The sequence below is a fragment of the Hemibagrus wyckioides genome, linkage group LG27, assembly GCF_019097595.1.
Source record: "Hemibagrus wyckioides isolate EC202008001 linkage group LG27, SWU_Hwy_1.0, whole genome shotgun sequence".
Classification (NCBI taxonomy): Eukaryota; Metazoa; Chordata; class Actinopteri; order Siluriformes; family Bagridae; genus Hemibagrus; species Hemibagrus wyckioides.
This window is the reverse complement of record NC_080736.1, coordinates 12,306,993-12,328,424: the sequence shown is the minus strand read 5'-3', so window position 1 is coordinate 12,328,424 and position 21,432 is coordinate 12,306,993. Positions and strand designations below refer to the sequence as shown.

Sequence of the window (21,432 nt, the reverse complement as noted above, 5' to 3'; positions counted from 1 at the left end):
CAATGACAAATATCTGAGCTCCTTGGCTAGAGACGTTAAGAGAAGTTTTGAGAAATTAATTCATTTATTTAACTAAAATGGCTTAATCCTTCATTGTCACAGCATTTGTACCCTTGGCAGGAGGAGATAAAGAGGAGGAGTGGCAGACTCTCAGAGATTGAGAGGAATGAAGTGAGCATGTGATGGAGAGCGTCTCTGTGAGTGTTGGATGCCTTCTTCATCTAACACATACTTACAGAGACTCTCTTCATCACACATGAGTGTAGGAGCTATTTCGAGGACAGTGGAGAGTGTGAGTGGTCATGCTGTGTGAAGTGGGTGCAGGTAGAGATGATATGCAGGCAGGAAGTGGCCCAGTGAGGCCAAGCTGATTGTGTGTGTGTGTGTGTGTGTGTGAGGGAAAAGGATACACACCTCGCTGGAGTCCTCTTGCTGGTTGATGACGGACAGAGCGTCCTCCGAGGCTTGTCTCTTGGCCTCCGCTAATGCTCTCTCCATCTTGGAGCGTTCGGCTGAGATCATCTCGTGAGCTTTCCTCTCAGCGTCAGACACGGCCTTCTGCAGCTCAGACATGGCCTGTCTCTTCACCTCGTTCACTGCCTCCTCTGAGATAGAATGAGAAAAAGACAGACAGAAAAAGACAGATTAGCCCCTGCAGATATCTCCTCCTTTTCCTCCTTTTCCTTATTGAGGCCATATTAGCTCTCGGCTTGTTTTATCTTTCCGAACAGATGTACATCATCCAAGATTTAAAACGTTCTGTCAGAAAAAGTCGCCTGAAATAATTAATCAGGTTACAACACTGACAACAGCAGATGTTTCAAACTCATTCGCTCTGTTACCAAACCTGTCTATTAACCGAATTTTTCTTGGTGAGTGATTTCTCCCGCTGAGGGCTGAGAGGGAACCCCCACATCACACTGACACACAAAGTCAGATCAGACCCTGAAGTGAGGAGGCGGTGCTCTCTGGCGTCTTCTGCTCTACAAACGCCATGGTGTGTGAGTGAGTGGTGCGTGTGTATGTGTTTTTTTTTTTAGGACAGGCAGGTGTGTTTGGACGCGGTCGAAAATAGAAGCCTGGCTCATTAAGGGCGCGCACATCACTGTTCATGGCCGTGATAATCGCTCTCCTGCTCCCCAGCCGCTCCTCATTTACACACGCTAGGTCTTATTTTAGCTCAGAGAGAAACGACCTGGCGCGTAGGATGCGTTACGCCGGAAGGCTGTGAATGAGTGTTTGGAAAGTGTGCTATGAGGGTTTGCTTCTTTAATGCAGTCACTAAACACATATACCAACATTTCTGGACTGGAAGATGTACTTCTTTGCCCTCGAGCAGGTGTTGGATTAGCATAATTGGAACCTGCCTCTTTTGTACAGTAGGTCTGCTATTCCAGCTGTTACTTGCAAATTCATCGCATCTTATTCATTCTCTCTAATAGATCAGCAGACATCAGCTTAATGCAAACGAGTATATCCGGTGCACTGCGTTTAGCCAGTCAGGTGAGGGAGACCTCAAAACTGAGCACGATTTTAAAAATTTGCTCCTAAACACCATACATCATTACACTCTTTGCTTTTATTAGTATGATTATTGAATAGAAACCATTTAACACTTTCTAGGTAACCTCCTAAAGCCAGACATGAGCAAACAATCGACCCAAGTGGACAGCTGAATCTCAATAGGATTACATAAAATGGATTCAGAATCTTATACTGTCTATTTTTATCTCATTTTAACCCTTGTGTGGAAAAACAGACTTGGAATGGATATAAATCATTCACATTTGTAGATCCTCCAGTGACTGCAATAATCTTTTATTTCTTTTTATTTCTCCTCTGTGTCACCTGTATTTGATAAATCGGTTCAAAATAATAAGCATGAATTAAAACGTTGCTCCGTTTTGATTTTTTTCTTGATTTATGCCAACAAAAAAATGTTTCAATATAATCTATTTTGTTACACAAACGTGTGTGAAACTTGTTAAATGTGATGTATTAATTGCAAATATTAATCATAAATATTATCTATATCGCTTGAGATAATGATAATACGTGTAAAGGACTTTTATGTATTTTTTATGTAGAGGGACCATAACACAGCTTTAACACAGCATCGGATACATGGATAAAATGGTATGCTGGCTGTTTTACGTCCTTAAAAACATTGTCAGTCATATAATTTATACTTTACATAAGCAGACAGGTGACAACTAAAAAATCTAAATAAATGAGGGGGAAAAAAACACAAGTGCAGATGGATCCAATTAGGTAATTAACATCCTGCCATACTCGGTGGCATGTGGAAAAGATGCTGATCAGACCCTCAATTTTAGATCAAGATGGCATTGAAAGAGGGCTAATTTCTAGGTATAAAGGCAGTTCATCCGGCTTTGTCTCAATACAAACGGCGACTAAAGTGGTGTATATACATGTACCTGTGTGCTGTGGTCATAAACACTAGTCCAATTATACATACATGTCATATCCCATTCAATATCCTTCCCCCAGGCTTCACACTGATTTTCACACACTGTGTATATATGTGTGTGTGTGTGTGTGTGTGTGTGTGTACCACAGCTGTCTCAGCTGGAGAGCTACTTATTATTCTGTTCGTCCTCTCCACACCTCTACACGCACATCTCTCCATTTTTCATCCTGTCTCTACCTTCATCCTCTGTTTTATTTATTTATTTTTTTACCTACTCTGTATCAGCTTGAACCGTGATACAGAGTTATCAGACTCAGCACATGCGCCAGTAAGATTAGTTTGCAAGTTTAATTAATTTTTTATCAAGGAGACTCCGGAGCAGATGCAGCAATTAGCAGGTAATAGGAAATTGGTGGGGCGGCCAGTTTTAACGTTTTAATCCCATTGGGATCCAGAAGGGATTTTTTTTTTACTGTCCTTCTTTGAAACAGGTTCATCCTTTACTGTACCAATTCTTTTCTTTTTTTTTACATTGAAGAGGAAGTTCTTTAGTAAGAGTAATGATGAAATAAAGACTGGGGTGGAGACAACATGAGATTTCTCTGACAAGTTGCTCTATTGTCTTCTCTCCAGCTGACACTGATTCACTTAAAGAAGCATAAATCTTAGTGTTTATTATTATTCATGTTATGTAATGTTCTGTAGTGTGGTATTGCACCTCTTGCTGTTGCACCGTTTTGGCTTTTCCCTGTCACTGCAATATGAAAAATCATACTTTTCCCTGTCACTGCATTACAGAAAATGCACTACTACTACTATTAACACTATATCCTAGACTCTCATGGTACTTTAAATTTATCTGCTACCAGTTTGCACATGTGTACTGTACTGTAATGTAAATACTGATGTAAATATGGTTAAATCTACAACTGTGTCTATCTATCTATCTATCTATCTATCTATCTATCTATCTATCTATCTATCTATCTATCTATCTATCTATCTATCTGTCTGTCTGTCTGTCTGTCTGTCTGTCTGTCTGTCTATCTATCTATCTATCTACCTGTCTGTCTGTCTGTCTGTCTGTCTATCTATCTATCTCCCTACCTACCTACCTGTCTGTCTGTCTATCTATCTATCTCCCTACCTACCTACCTGTCTGTCTGTCTATCTATCCATCTATCTCCCTTCCTACCTATCTATCTATCTATCTATCTATCTATCTATCTATCTATCTATCTATCTATCTATCTATCTATCTATCTATCTATCTATCTATCTATCTATCTATCTATCTATCTATCTATCCACTTTTTATAAGCACAAATGATGACATTTCTTCATTCCTTGTTGCGGTCTGTCCTGACACTATCAACCCTGTGTTTTCATACCAGCTCTAAGACGTCATATATCTTACTCAAGACTGTCATGAATTCAGCGAGAAGCACAGTTCTGAGATTTTCTGGTTTACTGCACACGCCAGAAAAACTGTGCAGAGACACACTCAAACGTGTGTTTTAATTTACGTATACTATAATTTAAGTACATTTTTTACTGACTGTCATTGGGACAATCAGAAAATTTCACTGCAATTATTCATTATTGATACAGACAGCTGGTGTAAAGAGGAGCTGGGATTTGGACGAGGAAACAATTCATCTACAACAAACTGGCTGAACTTCTTAGAAATGTCCTAGATATGTTATATAGAGCAGATCTGTCAGTATATCAGCAAGGAAATCATCCGGGGTACGGTGTGTTTCTAACAAATACATTCTCTTTAAAAGAAAAAAAAAATTACAAATAGCTAATCACACACTCGCACACATAGATACATACATAAACACACACACACACTTTTACAGCCTAGCGGTAGGCAGTAGGAAGGCGGGTTCTGAGTGTTCTTACTCACCCTGTTTGTTGTGCAGTTGCTTTATTGCTGGGGAGAGCGGGATGCTGGGGGCACCTGCGTGAAAAACAACTGCAATTAAAAGGGCTTTGGAAAACAGTGCAAATGCAGCACACAGATCTGCAGGTCTGCAGCAGCAGCGACCCGCTTCCCAGACACCAAGTTTCAGCAGCTGCGGCCTTCCTGCGGTGTAGGCGCATCCTTTTAAGCTGACTCCTAAATGTAATGTGTATCACCGAACTCATGTGGGCTTCTATGTCACTCTAAAAGGAATAAACCTACCCCAACGCTGTATTGACGAGGACGGGGAGCGAGCAGGAGCGAGCATCACGATCAGCTTGGGGTAATATCTAACAACATGTTTTGCTGATTCCTGTTCGCTTTCATTTACACCGATCGTTTCTCTCAATGCCACAGCTGCTACTCTGAAAAGCAGAAGCGTTATGATTCCTTCCTCTCACCCAGCTACCCATCTTTTCATTCCTTCTGTCCTCAAACTTCCCTCGTCCCCTGTGGCTGCTGCTCCATGGTGCTGCATTTCCACTGCACTTTTAACTGCGGTCGTCTTTCACAGCCGGGACAGATGGAGAGCACTCAGCCCTAATGATACCCAGAATCCTCTGCTCTCCCAGCCCTGGCCTTAAGTGTGTGTGTGTGTGTGTTAAAGTGTGAGAGCAGATCAGTCTGTTCGGGTGCAAGACTCCTACCTGCCTTCCTCCAGATCTCTTCAGGCAAGTAACCGGACGGAGGTCGATGAAGGAAGTCTCGGTGAATGTCTGTTAATTAGAGCGAAAAAGTTAGGACTTGTTTTCTAAAATCTTTTTCGTAGCTCCAGTGCAAAACTAATGAACAAACATGCCGAGCATTTTTTTTTCCTGTTCCTTTTTTATTGTACACACTGATATTAAATGAAAAATGGCTGAGAGCTGATAGCACCATTAAAGCTCATTAAAGCTCAACCATCATCGTAAAGCTACTTTGAAACATCATCATAAAGAAAAGTTAAATGGAAATGAGTTCCAACCTTTCTTCATATCCTCAACGTCACTGTAGCGCCTGATCCAGTGGTTCATCTCTTCACGGTCGGCCTCCTGACAGCGGCGCAGCACGGTCAGAGAGCGCCTCGTCTTCTCTACCATGTCCATAATGCAGTTCAGCAACTAAGAGAGAGCGAGAGAGAAACAGAGAGAGAGAGAGAGAGAGAGACAGTGATTATTATTATATTTCAACAAAACCATATTATTAGTCATATTAATATGACTAATAATTAATCAATTAATAAACAGATAATCAAACATATGGTTAAAACATATGAACGAGGAATGAGCTAAGCCAACTAATATCACAGCTGAATAAACTGAATTACTTGAGAAAGCTAAAAAATCATGACGAGTAGTAAAATATGATTGATTGTGCAGTTGCACGCTGAAGGAAACTGAGCTGAGACTGTAAGAGAGAGGAGTGTATTTATGGCGGATCAGAAGAGCACCTGTAGCTATGGGATGATGTGCTGTAAAAACTTCCTGCTGTGTGTGTGTGTGTGTGTGTGTGTGTGTGTGTGTGTGATAGTAGCGCAGGCACAAGGCTTTTAGTTCAGAGCGGCGCAGTGTTTGTGAAACCCATTAGAGCTGTCCAGGTGCGACCCTAAGTGCTTTGTAGGATGTGTGCATCTGCTCAAATGTGTTTGTGTTTGTGATTGTGTGTGTGTGTGTGTGTGTGTGTGTGTGCCTGTGTGTGTGAGACAGTGGTGCTGTGAGTGTTTTAGTGGATAAACACAACAGAGCCGTAACAATAGTGCTGGAACAGCTGTGCGACCAATGAGAGAGGCCAAACCGATTCATCCTGCCCTCTCACTCCCACATCTCACTCTCTTTCCATATCTCTGTCTCTCTCTTCCTTCTCCTCCGTCTCTCTTCCTGCCCCAGAGGTCTGCTCATCCATCTCTCTTTCTCCGCCCTCTTCCACTCCTATACCCACTCTGCATCCATCTACACATGACTCTGTCTTTGTCCCTGTCCGGCCTGTCCCTGTGCACCTGTCCAGCTATCAGCAATCCCCTCGTTTTTCTCCATCCCACCACCTATCCTCATTATTCCTTGTCACATGTCCGCTCTCATCTACTCACCCATCCTTTCTTCCTTTGTCCTTTTTTTTTCTCACTGTTCCACCCACCATTTGTTCATCTGCATGCTGCACTCTTTCTTTCTCTTCTTTTCTTCCAACTGACCAGACTAAACTTCACTTTGACTTGACACCTGTTCAAGCAATTTGTAATTATTTTTTCTACCCAGTTCTTCTCTCTCTCTCTCTCTCTCTCTTGCTCACTCCCAGTCTGTCTCACCCCCCAACAGTCTCGCTCTACTGTCTCCATTCCTAATTTTTGTTCTACCACCTTCATTCCTATTCCCTAACCACTCTGTCTCCTTCCATTACTGTTCTTCCATTCCTCTGTGCATTTGTGTGTGTGTGTGTGTGTGCTTTCTCTCCCACCTCTTTCTCTTTCTCTCCCCACCTCCCTCTGTGTGTGTGTGTGTGTGTGTGTGTGTGTGTATGTGTGTGGCTATATTTATTTCAGTGGAGTGTTTCTAATTTGGCCGAGACCCAGCACAGGCCGGTCGCTCTCCGTGACTGCAGCCCGTGTCTCAGCTGCTCAGCCCAGCTGGATCTCCTCCGTTGGGTCCTTCATTCCATCTGTGCCCCTTTTTTTAACTTGCGCTCTATATTTGTGTGTGTGATTTTCTGCATTCGTATGTGTGTGTGAGACCGACAGTCTGAAAAGACCTCCTTAACTCAGTCATCACACAATCTCAGCTGCTTTCGGATCTACCTGTACACACACACACACAAGCACGCACACACATTCCCCCTCGCACCCAACAGAGCTACCAGGTGTGTGAACATGAACCGATATGCAGACGTACGTTATCCAGGTGCTTCCACTCCTCGGCCCACTCACGGTCGGTGAGCCGGTGATCGATGACCTCCTCCTGACGCGCTCCATGAACAGCTGCAACACACACACACCTGAGTGAGCATGTGGATCAGAGAAACTGCAGCCCTAACTAAATCAGCTCTCCTGGTTCTGCAGTCGACAGCTGCTTCCCAGATATACCTGGGCTGTCATTTTGGCTCATGCCCACCTATAGAACATGATGATGTCATGATCGAAACTTTCGGTTCGATTACACAATACATTAGGCTTTAGGTGGTTAAAGCTCTGAGAGCATTACATCACAAATCCTGATCTCTTACACAGTGAAGTCAACTACTGTCTTCTGAAGTCATGAATCCATTCAAATCTTTTAAAATCTTGGCAGGAAAAACTGCATCTCTGTTTCTCTGTGTGTCTGACCTGTCTGGCGGTGGCGTTCGCGAGAGTCCCTGTGCTCGCCATGTCTGTAGGCGTCTCTGTAGTGGTGAGCCATGGCCATGTCCTCCAGGCGGTACTGCTGTGGGCCAGGGGCACTCGGGTGGGCCAGGCCATTAGGAGGGTGAGCTGGCAGGCCGTTAGGAGGAGCGTGGGCTGCAATGCCGCTGCTTGGACTGAAGCGCTGACTTGGGCTGACTGTACACGGCCGCTTGGCTATATGCTCAGTGTGCAAGGCGTCCCTCTCGCTTCCTGCCTCTTTGGTCCTGCATGAGGACAGAGACAGAAGATTAAACCCAAAACTCAAAAAGTGAGCTCATAATATTGAAGCCTTTTTTCTTGGTTTGACTTCAGAAGAGCCGTCATGGCAATAAGAATGGGATTTAATGTTCTAGAAACTTACCGCAAGTTCAAGCCAAACTAACACATGTTCTTCTAGACCTTTCTAAAAACTGCCTTCAGTGTGAATTAATGAAAAATTGAGTAGCCTTCCTCTACCACAGACATCACAGATGATACAAATGACATTACGACCAAAGTTCCTTGTATAATTTGACAGGAGTTATGCAAACCTCATGGCCGAATGCAGCAGCTTCAGAAATAAAGATAAGTGAGGAGGTAAATAGTTAGTGTCTCTCATGTAAACACTCCTGTCTGTTATAAAGTGAACACTAAAATCGTCTGCACCTTTAATCAGCGCAGTGCCAGAGAAGCAGCTGCATGTCTCCCTAATGCGTCTCTCTGTCTCTGTCTCTCCACACGCCGAGTCCAGCTGTGTGCCATATGCATGCACTCTGTGAAGATCCCATTTAATCTTCCTATCTCTCTCACTCCGCACATTATTTCACTCCCTTCCTTCGTTTTTCTCTCTCCGTATCTAATTCTTTCTCTTCCATTTCATTCAGCACTCACTTTCCTTACATTCAACTCTTCTCCTCCATTTGTCTCCTTCTCCACTATGTTCTTTTTCACTACTTTTTGCTTCTCTTTCTTCTCTTCGACTTTCTCTTTCCCCCTGTACTTTGCCAGTGCTTCTCCATTTTCTTTCACCAATGATCCCTCTCCATTTCTTTCCCTCTCTTTACTCATCGCTCTTTATTTCTCGTCTTTATATCTTTCACTGTCTCTCTCACTCCTTCTCACATTCTTTCTTGCTTATTGAGTTCTCCCTCTCTCACCAGACTCCCTCCCACTTTGTCTTTCCCTTCTTTTTTCTTCCACTCTCTTTTTGCTCTCTCTCTCTCTCTCTCTCTCTCTCTCTCTCTCTATTTTTGCTCTCTCTCTCTCTGTCTCTCTCTCTCTCTTTCTGTCTCACCACTGCGCAGTATGAGCTCTCTCTCTGGCAGATGTTCGATGACACCGGTGTGTGTGTGAGCCATCTGGCCGGCCTGCCTCTGAAATTAATCTGTTTAGCTCGGCGCCGTGTTCAGAGGTGAAGCGTCCTCGCCTGCTCTGACCACAGCAGCACTAGAATGTGTGTCCTCATATGTGTGTTAAGACATGTTTAGGATATATGCGTCAGTGAGATGTTCCAGTGTACCCCGTGTCAGTAATATAAGGGTTAATCCTGCTCTATGTAGCAAATCCATACAGGAATGTGATCAAGCCACTAGCCTGTCTTTGAGATTATTGTGTGTATCGCTGGTACATAGAAACAATTCAAAGACTTAAGGCACTTGTTTTCGTTTGGCTCTACTTGTTAAGAAGTTTATTCTTGACTTATGTATATTGTGGAGGGAAAGAGGGAAAGATAGAGAGAGAGAGAGAGCGAGAGAGAGGGAAAGAGAGAGAGAAAGGCAAAATATTCGCCTCTTAGTAAAATCCAGCCCAATATCTCACAAATCAAAGCAGCAGCTGGGGTTGGAGGTGTGTTTGTTACATCTCTCTCTCTTTCTCTTTCTCTTTCTCTTTCTCTTTCTGTTTCTCTTTCTCTCTCTCTCTCTCTCTCTCTCTCAGGATCAGAGGTTCAGAACATCACCATCTGGACACATCATAACATATGGGCAGCAACCAGGGCACTCAAAGGAGAGAGAGCGAGAGAGAGAGAGAGTGAGAGAGGATAGACAATTTGGTCTTTAAATCTGCATTTTTTTTCAGTAGGAGTGTGTGTGTGTGTGTGTCCAGAGGCAGGATAAGTTGTATAACATCACTAACACTAGTATATGGCTCACTCTGGTCTGTATGGTGGTCATCATCTTGATTCTTGATGCCCTTAATATTATTAAACTGTTATTGTCGTTCTAAACTCCCTGACCTTTGCTCGGTCATGCAGTAACTCATTCCTTCCTTCACTGATTCACTCAATCCAACTTTAAACCTTTCCACTTCCTCACTCACTCGGTCCCTTCCACGCTGTTCCTGAACAACTCTAATAACTGGGTTTTAGTGTGGTGTTGTGTGAGAGTGTGTGAACATGTGTGTGTGTGCAAGTGATGAGAGGGTTATGATGACATTTACAGCGCTCGTCTGTGTTTCCACTCTTTGCCTGACTGTAGAGATATTTATTTGCACATGGATTTATGGAGAAATCAGTTTGCAAAGAGGTGAAGGAAAAATATCTGTGGGTGTGGGTGTGGGGGTGCGTGTATGTGTACCTGTCGGGCGTTCTCCTCTTGCCGTGCTCGTTGAGCTCCAGGAGGATCTCGGATGAGTCGAGTGGTGAGTTGGCATTGGCGTCCAGCAGCAGCTGCTCGTGCTGAGCCAGGTACTGAGCAGGGGTCTGCTTGGCCAGACGGGCACAGTGCAACAACTCCCTCTGCAGGAGGGGCAGATTGGCCTGACACACACACAGGAAGATGGATAAATATACACATATACATAAATAGGAGTGAGAGAGAGAGAGACAGAGAAAGAGAGAGAGAGAGAGAGAGAGAGAGAGACAGAGAGAGGGAGACAGAGAGAGAGAAAGAGGGAGAGAGAGAGAGAGAGACAGAGAGAGAGAGAGAGAAAGAGGGAGAGAGAGAGAGAGAGAGGGAGAGAGAGACAGAGAGAGAGAGAGAGAGAGAGAGAGAGACAGGGGAGTGAGAGAGAGAGTGAGAGAAAGAGAGGGAGAGGGAGAGAAAGAGAGAAGGGGCAAAAAGTTCAAGTGATAAAAGAGATGGTTTCAGAAGGCTGGCAAATAAGGTCAGAAATAAAGAGAGAAAGTAAAAGAAGCGAGGGGTGAAGCTGAAATAAACCAGACATTATCTTTGGCTCACTGTGTAGGAGAGCCCCCTGTCTCTCTCTCTCTCTCTTTCTCTCTCTCTCTCAGCCTCTGACAGTGTGACACTCTGCAGCTGTTACAGATGTTCAGGCCTCTGTGACTGATGTGCTGGATGTTGCCAGTAAATCTGCCTCTTGGTGAAATATGGGATCACACACACACACCTTACACACACCTCACACACACACACACACACCACACACACACACAGCGTCTCTCTCTACACTATTAGAGCACCCAAATGGAAATCATGAATTTGTCTTTCGGTCACAGGAATGCACAGAAACGCTGCTGTGTGCTGACTGGAAAACACGGGTGTAAAAAATCTGCCTGTTAATGAGGCTAACAGTTTGGCTAGTGTGAGGAATGACAGTGGAAACAGGACACAGCTCTTGGGAGTAGCAACATTTCTTGCTGAAGTGCCGGGGAAATTACAAAGATGATGCTCTGTGGAATTAAATTTATAGTGTAAATGCTAAATAAAAAATGATCAAGACTTGCTCAAGTGGAATCTTCAGCTAAACACACCAGCCAATGTCAGTGTGGAGGAACACTCGGCATGCTGGGAGGTGATGCTGGGGTGGAGGCTGTGTGAAGATATAAAGGGAAAGAGAACCACAACACACATTCACCCTCACAGGGGCAAGGCAGTGGATGGACGGAGGACAGACGAGTGCAGGAAGATGGACAGTGAAGTCTGTTCTCTCATCTCTAACTCGCTGAGTCTGACATCTCTCTCTCTCTCTCTCTCTCTCTCTCTCTCTCTCTCTCACTCTGTCTATGTGTGTGTATGTGTGTGTGTTATCTGTTTCTGGCCGTCATCCATCCACCCTCCACTTGTTCATCACTCTGCCTGCGTGTTTCAGAATTTACCCCATATGGTGTGCCATAAGGAGCAGCTCTTCACACAAGTGTGGTGTGTGTGTGTGTGTGTTTGTGTGTGTGGGTTGGTGGGTAGATGGGTTGGGTGCTCTCACCTTGAGAAAGGGGATGACGAAGGGTCGAAGAGGGAAGTTGGTGGCCTCCTGCAGTTTGGAGTGAAACTCTTCTATGGTGAGAGTCGAATTCTGATACACACACACACACACACAGAGCAGATCGATTAACTTAATTGTCTATACAGAAATAAATGATTACACACAAACATACACTATCACATATTATTTTTTCAAACATACAACACACACACACTATTAAATAAATGGAACATGCACACACATATGTGAATAGAAAGAGATGCATGAGCATGGACAGAACGATGCATTCACCCACAAACACACACACACACACAGACTCACCACGAGGCCGAGCACCAGGCTGCGCACCCTCTCCCCTATCTCGGGCGAGATGTCATTACCGAACTGTTGCAGTGTGGTAAGGAAGCGTTTGAGTTTGCAGAGCTGTCGAGCTCCACACGCGGGGGGAAGCTGCTGCGTGGGCAGAGCTGCTGTGGACGAACCGGCTGGCCCGTTACTGAAGCCGTTGGGGGTGGACGGAGCTCCGTTAAGCGCGGTTGGCGAGTGGCTGCTCCCATTCAGCACTGCGGACACACACAGACATGCTCTGTTACAGAAGCCTTCATCATCCTCGCCCTCCTCTCTCTCCCGCTTGGCCCTGAGCGGCACACGCATGCTGAAAAGAGAAAACTCGGGCACTGCGGGCAGCTCTACACAGCGCCTCATCGCCGTCTGAGAGTGGCAGTGTGTGTGTGGACAAGCTTAACACACACACACACACACAAACACACACACACACACATACACTCCACCCAGACACTCACTGGGACACAGCTATAAGAGGAACTTGTTAAAGAGAGGTCTAAAATAGCACGCGTTGGTCGGCTTCCTCCAGCAGGTGTGCAGCTAAATCTGGACCCCAGGAGCAGATTCGCAGGTTTAGGGTTTAGCCCTCATCTCCTTATCCCAGTGTATCATCTTTTCAAATTTCCCTCCTTCCCGATAAAGAAGTTTTTTCCTTTGATAACCAACTACCACGATGCTAAATTACAAGGCTAAAAAGTACTATCAGCTTACAGCTACCAGTTTAGCAAACACATCCACACTTGCTTCAAGTTCTTCATTACCTGCTTATGTAACACCGCATGATACACTAACACACAAACAAACAAAATGAGAAAATGAGCAAAACAAGAGCAGCCATTTTAAAGCACGAATAACTTTCGTCCTGATGTCACAACATGCATCCGAATCAGGAGGACATGTGACCCATGGTAAGAAGGCAGAGTTACTGTATTTGATTTAGAAGTTAAAGTTTGCATTTATAGATTTAAAATGCGAGCTGATTACATTTAGTAAAATAGCCTTGTTTAATCTCTCCGTTCCAGGCTGCACACATGCAACTTCATCATGTGACGGTGCACTTGTGCTCTGCTTTTAGTGGCGAGCGGCACAACAGGTGAAACAACACAGCCTGTCATTGCTATATAGGGTAGAGAGATGTGCCGGGCCATGTTAGTGAGATACACCCCGCTTCAAGTGCAGCCTGTAAACACACCTCACAGCACCAGCACTCAACACAATACCCTCAACAGACACACACACAAACACACAAACACACACACACAAGTACACAACCTATCAAATTTCCTCTGTTTCTTGTATTTCTGTTTTAATTGCTTGAGAGATTATGATGTATTATGAATGTATTCAGAGCTTATAATATTACACTGCAACTGATCACACGGTGCAAGTCGATTACTTACTGGTTGTAGGTGTGAATGACGCGTTGCGATTGGCTGCCTGGCTCACGGCAGGTGGTGGCGGTGGCATTGTGGGCGGAGTCGACCTGGGCTGGGTTTTCACATCGGCTGGTGAATCTGGCATTGTTCCGACCTTCGTTTCGGCGCTACCTGCATGAAGAGAGAGCGTTTAGAATGAGGTGGACTACAACCTGTACTATATTTTCAGCAGGAAAATATTCAGTAGGAAAATCATACACTATCAAGGTTGATGAATTGATGAGTGTCTAGACTAGAAAGACTTTTTAGCCTCTAATTTCCTAGACAGTATTTTGGCTTACACATTATTATGAAGCATTTCTTTTATTATAAACTATATGAAGCATTTCTATAGCATATATAGAGTCAAATTAGCCTGATGGTCACACATGTTTTTTTTAAGTTTCTACAGATATTCCAACACAGTATTCTGAAACCCCTTGATCTTTCGAGCATCCTACTGGAAAACAGCAGCATCATAGTGGCAGTGATCGATCAAGCTAAGTCTACTGGTTTGCTGCTAAAGTGAATGAGAAGGTTTTAACATTTAAACATTGCTATATGATGCTGTCTTGGCTTAGGATCAATAAACAAGCAGTGGCTTTAGCTCAGGAAATAGTACATCAACAGTGCAAATAAGGGTAAATATCAGTAAGACTATATGAGTACACAAAGTTTAAAAAAAAATCTGTTATACAAACATACAGAATGTGGGTCATCGTGTACTAAAATTCAGCCTGATATTGCCAATGTCCCACGAGATCTTTCTGACCTCGACAGCTTAACTCAAAATCTTGACCGCATTTTATGGCAGAGGAGATGATGTCACTGCTCACTTATTCCAGGACTACTCTAATGGATGTGTCTTCATCTTGAGTCGTAATGTGTTTCCTGGGTTCAGAGCGCCGCAGGACAGATATAAAGAGCGTGTCAAGGCTCTGCGAGTAAATACATTTTGCTTGTGTTGGAAACATTGCGTAGCACCTGTTCTCCTGCTCAGCTGCTGCTGACGGGATCCCTCACTGGCCCCCTGCAAGTCCTTGCATTGGCATCAGTGTCCTCAACCCTGCACCCTGCTACTGAACTGCCCCCCCTTACAGGAACTTGACTGTCAGTGACAAGTGCAGCTGGATCTGCTGCTGTCCATCACACAGTTTATATCCATCACAAAACACACCTCTATCACAGAGCGTATCTCCAGCGCTGAGTCCACATCCATCACATTCTACCTCCAGTGCAGAGACAATAGAAATACCTCCATCATAGTGAGTACATCTAATCCCAGTTTACCTTTATGATATAGTCAACAGCAGACAAACCATCCATCACAACGTTTACTTTTTCTTTCCATAGAACAAAGCACCATTCCAGTTTACATCCCTCACCTTCATTACAGAGCCTCGATTACACAGTCTACATTCTGCTTCCATTTAAGATCCAGGATTTATTCCTTTTACCTCCATCACAGAACCACACCTCCATCACAAAGCCTACCTACATCACAGAATGTTCTTCACCATTTACACCTTTTCCGAGAACCTCATTCAGAACCTGCTCTAACACCATCATAAACCTTCCAATACAAGAGGAAAACTTACCCTCACTCATGCTGATGCTGTCATCAGAGAATCTACATCCATCATGGAACCTCGTTCATAGCGTCTACTTCCATAACAAAGACTACCTTCATCAAAAAAATCTCTTTCGAAGAATCAACATCCATCACAGAGTCTTCCTCACAAATGATGCAGCTGATACCAGAATTCATGGTTCTGCAGGCATCCAATACTCTGTGGCTTGAATGGAAAGAATGGTTTAATCCTCTCTTCTGATAATGAAGTGATTGACCACACATGCCATGGCAAATCCACATGTAAGCCTCCTCACTTTCAAAGTCAGGTATCATCGATGTGACAGAGGAGAGACATTCGGAGTTAAATCAAGGTAAAAATCTATACAAACCGCCTACTTTTATCAGACTCCACAGGACAACCTTTGCACCTGCTCCCTGCTCTTTCCTCCTCTTCTCAACCCTTCTCTCTTGCAAACAAAGCAAAATACCCTCTCAATCACTCTGCCTACACCAGTCAGGTTCTATCACCTTTTCCAGAGGCAAAAGGGTAGCTTATCCTCCTGGCTGTTTGTCCTCCTGACCTCTTTCCTCCTCCACCACCTCCCACAAAGAGTTACTCTAGTCCCTGAAAGAATATCTCCATGTATCTTGTGCACAGGCTGTCAGCATGTAAATCCAGTTACGAGACATGGCTACCACTGGTCACGAGTCCAGATTCAGAGAGAAGCAGGTTTAAAACTCATTAAAGGAGAACTATTTACACAGATGGTATCGCTATCAGGGCTCATAAAGTGACAGATCCTGAATGTTTTTGCGTCTACAATATGTTTGTGCAATAATTCAGAGCGATGTGAAATGTTGAGACGCTAAGCATGCTTGAAAAGGGTGCAAATGAGGGTGTATGTACTTGTGTGCTCACAAGTGAGTATAATTATATGTGTGCACGTGTGTGTGATTGTGTGTGTGTGTTTGTGAGAGAGAGAGAGACTCTCCATGAGCATGTGTCGAGCAGCAGGCTCTCTTTCAGGCGCCTCTTGTCTTAGTCCTGTCACTCACTGTGGATCAGCTGCCTTCTACTCCATTCGCCTGTCACCTTCCACTGGGTCAGCAAGGCCTCCAACAAACCCTCCTCACACACACACACACACACACACACATATGCCTGGACTGTGTGCTTGTCCAGACCAGGTTCAGAGACATCCCCTCATCAGCTTCCAGCCCTGATCTCCTATCAGCAGAACTGTCAAGTGCAAAAATAACCAAACATACAGGGTCACAGCCAAACTGCTAACAGGCAGATAATTAGTGCTCGACCTTACTGGGACAACAGCTGACAGGGTACAAAAGAACGACTCCTGCGGGCAGACAGGGGGCACTCTACACTCCAGGAGACAAACACAAGTTCCCAGGGTTGCAAAGTTGCTGATTTGCTGTACCATGAGTCTTCAGCTTGATGATCGAGATGCCTCTCATCACCTGTGGTGCCTGTTTGCGCCGCTCTTACACACCTGTTTCAACTCAGTAGGTAATTATAAAGCCATTTGTGTGTTGACTCAGGTGTGCTAAAACAGGTAAAGTGCTGTAATGAGATACTGCAAGACCACTTCAGGCTCTCCACTCTAAAACGGCTCAGCACTCGCTACCTGTCCGTATAATACTCCACACGTGAATCTGAACATCAGTGTCTTCCAAGAGATGTCAGAAAAACACAGGTGTTGGGTTGGTGTTTCCAGAATGTTCTTCACCATTCACACTGGTGTAGAAGAAATGTTCTGATTAAACCTCTCCGAAAAATTTCCTGAATTGATCTGTGCAATAAGACCAAGCCCCAGGATGCTGTTTGAGAGATCCAGGCTCTAAAACATGACTTGTGTTGCTAGTTGCTAAATGTAATTAGGTGTGTGATGGAGAATGTATTGGTGCATTCTGGGATTTAATTCTGAACATTGATGCTTAATGGTAAAAGCTGGTATCTAATGAACAATGATCTTTGCTTGGCCAGTGTCCCTTTTTGCAACAAGCCAGATAGTGTTAGCAGAGGACGCCTGACATTATCTCAGGGTTGAAGCCCCAGTCACCTGTGTTCCTTTTGTAAATCAAAACTAAGTCAAAGGATACAAGTTTAAAGGTTGATGGTGCCAAGTTGTCAATCTTTCCTCCTCCAGATCCTACACTTGGGACTGTGGTCGCTGTTAGCAGCACGTTTATTAGGAACATGACCAATGCCCCTGGGCAATAAACAGAACAGGTGTTAGAGTTAATGCCCTTGCTGACAAAAATAGCCAGAGGCCAGCATACAGTATGTGTGTAGAGCGGAGGGGTGTGTGGAGCACATTCTCTGTGCCATGGCCAAATGTAGGCAGGTAAAGCCAGACCTCTGAGTCCATCTGTCACCCAAGTCAACCATAATGCTGGATCACCAGAGAAAGAATCACACACACACACACACACACACAGATGCTTGCATTACATAAACAGTCGGCTTCAGCTAAATTTGGAACAACTTGGATTTTCCATGAAGTGAAATAAATCACTTGGAAAACAAATAATTTGAAGTAGTAGTATCACTGACAGGCTTGGTTGTGTTTGAGCTAAGAGGACAGTAGATCATTTAGTTCTGAAGTGGTTTAGCTAAATGCAAACAAAACTAAATAATAAATCTGTCTGGTTATATCAGGACCTGGAAGTCACCTGGTTCTTATGGGACTTTCACTGTGTGCATCTGATGATGCACAGCATCCTGTTTGAAACACAGCCCTTAATCAGAACCTAATGCTCTCCTGAGAGGATCCTGAACCCCCTCATCTCTATTGGCAACTGCTGCATGCCATCCCAGGGGATTCTGGGGTATGCATGCTTTGGCTCAGAGGCTCTGAGCTCCTAACAGTTGAAAGGCAGAAAGAGAGTCTGCCCTGATTTACCCCCTTGTCACTATCTATCGTGGGATTACAGACAGCTGTTTAATCTGACCAGCTAAAGGACGGGGCAGAAAACACCCATGGCTCTGGATTTCACTTTAATATGTCCACAACCTCCATCTGTGACCATCTTTGTTCCAATCGTGGCTAAAGGCTGGAAAACTCTCACCATGTGAGAGAGAGAGAGGGAGAGAGAGAGAGAGAGAGAGAGAGAGAGAGAGAGAGATGAAGCACCTCACTCTCCAGACAGTCTGAGCATCTGGACCAAGCTGTCAATCATCAGACTAAACATCTGACTCCAGCATGTTACAGCATCCCATAAACATGAATCCGGCTTATTCGATTAGCCAGCCTGGATCTGACCCAACCAAACCTGCTGCTCCCACATACACACACACACTCTCCATCTCAGAACAACACACAAAGTCATACTGGGAGATCAATAAGCTGAATGGATCTACTCCTGTTGTGATGAGTTTGTAATGGACCTCCCGGAGCTACATAGCTGTGTGTATTCTTCAGTAATGACGTTACGCCACTTTGTCAGCCTGTCACGCTGTCTTTGGGCCACTACGGAGGAAACCCACAGTTATTTGGCGGCTAAAACAGACCAATTTGATGTTCCTCAGTTTGTAATTCAGAGCTATTTGTGGAGCTTTTATAGATCGGCAGACATGTGCTTTTACTGAAGCAGCAACAGAAACCATTGTGTAATGACAAGGCTTTAGAAAAGCGGGATGCTTTTTTCCACCGGGTGTGTTGTTTGTGCTGCCGCTGGCTCCCATTGGCTTCCACCGTCACTGTGTGCTACGTTTTGTACCTTTGACTTCAGCACAAAGAAAGCTTCTACTGCCTGTCTTCCTCGCTGTCTCTTTCCCCCTCACCATATGTGTTCTCTTATCCCCCTCCCTCCATCTCTTCCTCTCTCTCTCCCTCTCTCACTCTTGCTTGCTCGCTCTCCCGTGCTCTGTAATTCCCCCAGTCTCCAGGAATGCTGTTGTTTTTAATTTCTTCCAGCTGCTCTGGCACTGTGCCCGACCGCCTGCCTTTCCACATCTGCTCCCCGTCATGCCACACAAACACGGGCAGCACATCAAAACAGCAGGATCTCAGCCGTCCGCCTGGCCGACACCGGGTACCCTGAACCCATTCATCTACCGAACCCTCCCAAGGCTGCTTAACCCCTCTGTGACGGGCACATATACAGAGTTCAAACACAGTATACAAAGGTAGGAAATATTTATGTTCTCCAGGGCTGTCACGTTTGGAAGGGTGTAGGGTTCTGATAAAGATGGTGGCCTAAGCTGCTGCTTGGACCAAGATTGCTTATCTTCTGTCTAGATAATATCCTTCTATCTAACCAGCTAGGTTATTCGCCTAGTAGTGACCTAGTTGGGGTCAGCTGAAGAACACAAAGATCCTTCCTCAAATCCTTCCTAGAAATAAAAAGTCAAAATTCCTCTGATTACCCCGATTATAATCCCAGATGAAGTTCCTTTTCTGTTAAAATATAATAATGAGATCGCTATCACTGGAGCCAAATAACACCAAAAAGTGTGGTAAAACAATCCTACTGAATCTTTAGCACATCTACCTCATGGTGATCCATATAGAAGCTTTATTTGTTCATATATTTATCTGTGAGCATGGTTGAATAGTGTAGTTCATCTCCAGCTGCAGATCGGGTCTAATGATATAGCAGGAGGGACATCTGCACGCTGTGAGACCGGGCCACCGACCTCAGCTGAGCAAATATGTTTAGCGAAAATAAACATCGAGATAGCAATAAATGCTAAATCAAAAGCTGAACAGGCCCCAGAGAGAGAGAGAGAGAGAGAGAGAGAGAGAGAGAGAGAGAGTGAGAGGGAGAGAGAGAGAGGGAGAGAGAGGGAGGGAGTGTGTGTGTGTGTGTGTATGTGTGTGAACCAGAACCTCTGAGACAGGCCGAGTGCAGCGACGTGTGTGAGAAAAAATGCCGAGGTCATGCAGAGCAGCACAAATGTCAGACAGCAGTACAGTGGGACATGGAACAGCATGGGGACCCAGCCAGATCCCATAATGCACTGGGAGGGAAGCGATGGTGAGATTCAATAGAGAATTCAATACGGATCACACGCACTTACACTGAGGTGTTGTTTCTACAGAGTGCTCACACATGCTGCTGGTCCCACTGGTGAGGGTGTGGCTTCCACAGCGCTCATGCTCATGTCCATGTATGTATACATTGTGGAATCGTGTTTTTCCTGCTTCCAGGAGTTACACATATACATACGGACATGCTAAAAGGTTGGGTTGATCATTTATGAACATTAGTATGTTACTGTATATTAATATTGTAATAAAATCCAAGGTGACACAAAACCGTACAGAATTGGTGGAACATTTAGTGCCATAAGATGGGTCAGAGGAATATTGACTATATCTGAATGAAGCATATTCTGACATCCTGTTATATATAATATTCATTGCATATGATATAACTGGCTGATATTGTGTAAGGAAATACAAACTGTTTACTCAAACTTGCTTCAGTGCAACGCTGCCAATCAAAATCATCCCTAACAGGAAACCATCCTTCTGAATGGTACAGTCTCCATAGGCAGCATTTTGTGCAGTATTCAAGATGAAGTCTGCCTAATTTGGGAGAAAGTATAGGAAAGGCTTCACTCCAATCTAGGACGTGTGAGGAAAAGAAAAGCGTGTGTGTGTTTTGTTGTAATGTATGATAACTGAGTATGCAGTGTAAATTCTGCAGTGTGTAGTGTTCCGGTAAACTTTGTAAACTTGGGGTGTTTTTACTCAGAGTACAGATTTGCATATATGCAAATGATCGTATAGAAAACTGCGACAAACGGTTAGGCAATTAACATGATCTAAAAACTTCAAATCTGTGTCGAATCCCACAGCCGAATGTCTTCTCTGTTTCTCTCTCCGTCGTGTCTGATGGTTGTCTCCACCATCTGTTCCCTGCAGGGTCGGCTGTGAGACAGCCGCGCCGAGTCCAGCTCTCCCCAAAAAGGCTCGAGAGACAGAGAGAAAACTTCCTTTTCTGATTTTTTTCCCAGCAGCTCCTAATAAAATCCAGATGTTGTGTGTGCGAGTCATTCCCCCTTTCCAGCTCCAGCACCCCGCCTCCTCAGGCTGAGTCGTTCCTAAATAAAGGAAAGTATTTGTGACATTCGGCCACGGACGGCTGTGCCAAGAACAGCTCCCCGAACGGGTCCATCTGGAGAGTGTTAGGACGGCACTGGGCACTCGCTACGGACGTGGGGAAGACACGCTACGCAAACACACA

The 21,432-nt window shown here is 44.5% G+C and overlaps 1 protein-coding gene across 3 annotated transcripts in view; it reads right to left on the bottom strand.

Annotated features, from left to right (window-relative positions):
- The window catches only part of cbfa2t3 (CBFA2/RUNX1 partner transcriptional co-repressor 3), a 52,965-nt gene that overhangs the window by 5,890 nt on the left and 25,643 nt on the right, over positions 1-21,432 (bottom strand). For 2 of the 3 annotated variants that reach the window (XM_058382094.1, XM_058382097.1), the window contains exons 2-11: positions 13,632-13,778; positions 12,208-12,449; positions 11,887-11,976; positions 10,302-10,483; positions 7,693-7,973; positions 7,262-7,347; positions 5,365-5,500; positions 5,048-5,116; positions 4,344-4,397; positions 415-605 (exon numbers count right to left, since the gene is read on the bottom strand). In XM_058382094.1, coding sequence (XP_058238077.1) covers positions 415-605; positions 4,344-4,397; positions 5,048-5,116; positions 5,365-5,500; positions 7,262-7,347; positions 7,693-7,973; positions 10,302-10,483; positions 11,887-11,976; positions 12,208-12,449; positions 13,632-13,778 — 1,478 coding nt within the window. The remainder of the gene's footprint in view (positions 1-414; positions 606-4,343; positions 4,398-5,047; positions 5,117-5,364; positions 5,501-7,261; positions 7,348-7,692; positions 7,974-10,301; positions 10,484-11,886; positions 11,977-12,207; positions 12,450-13,631; positions 13,779-21,432) is intronic. The other variant, XM_058382096.1, reaches the window with a different exon arrangement.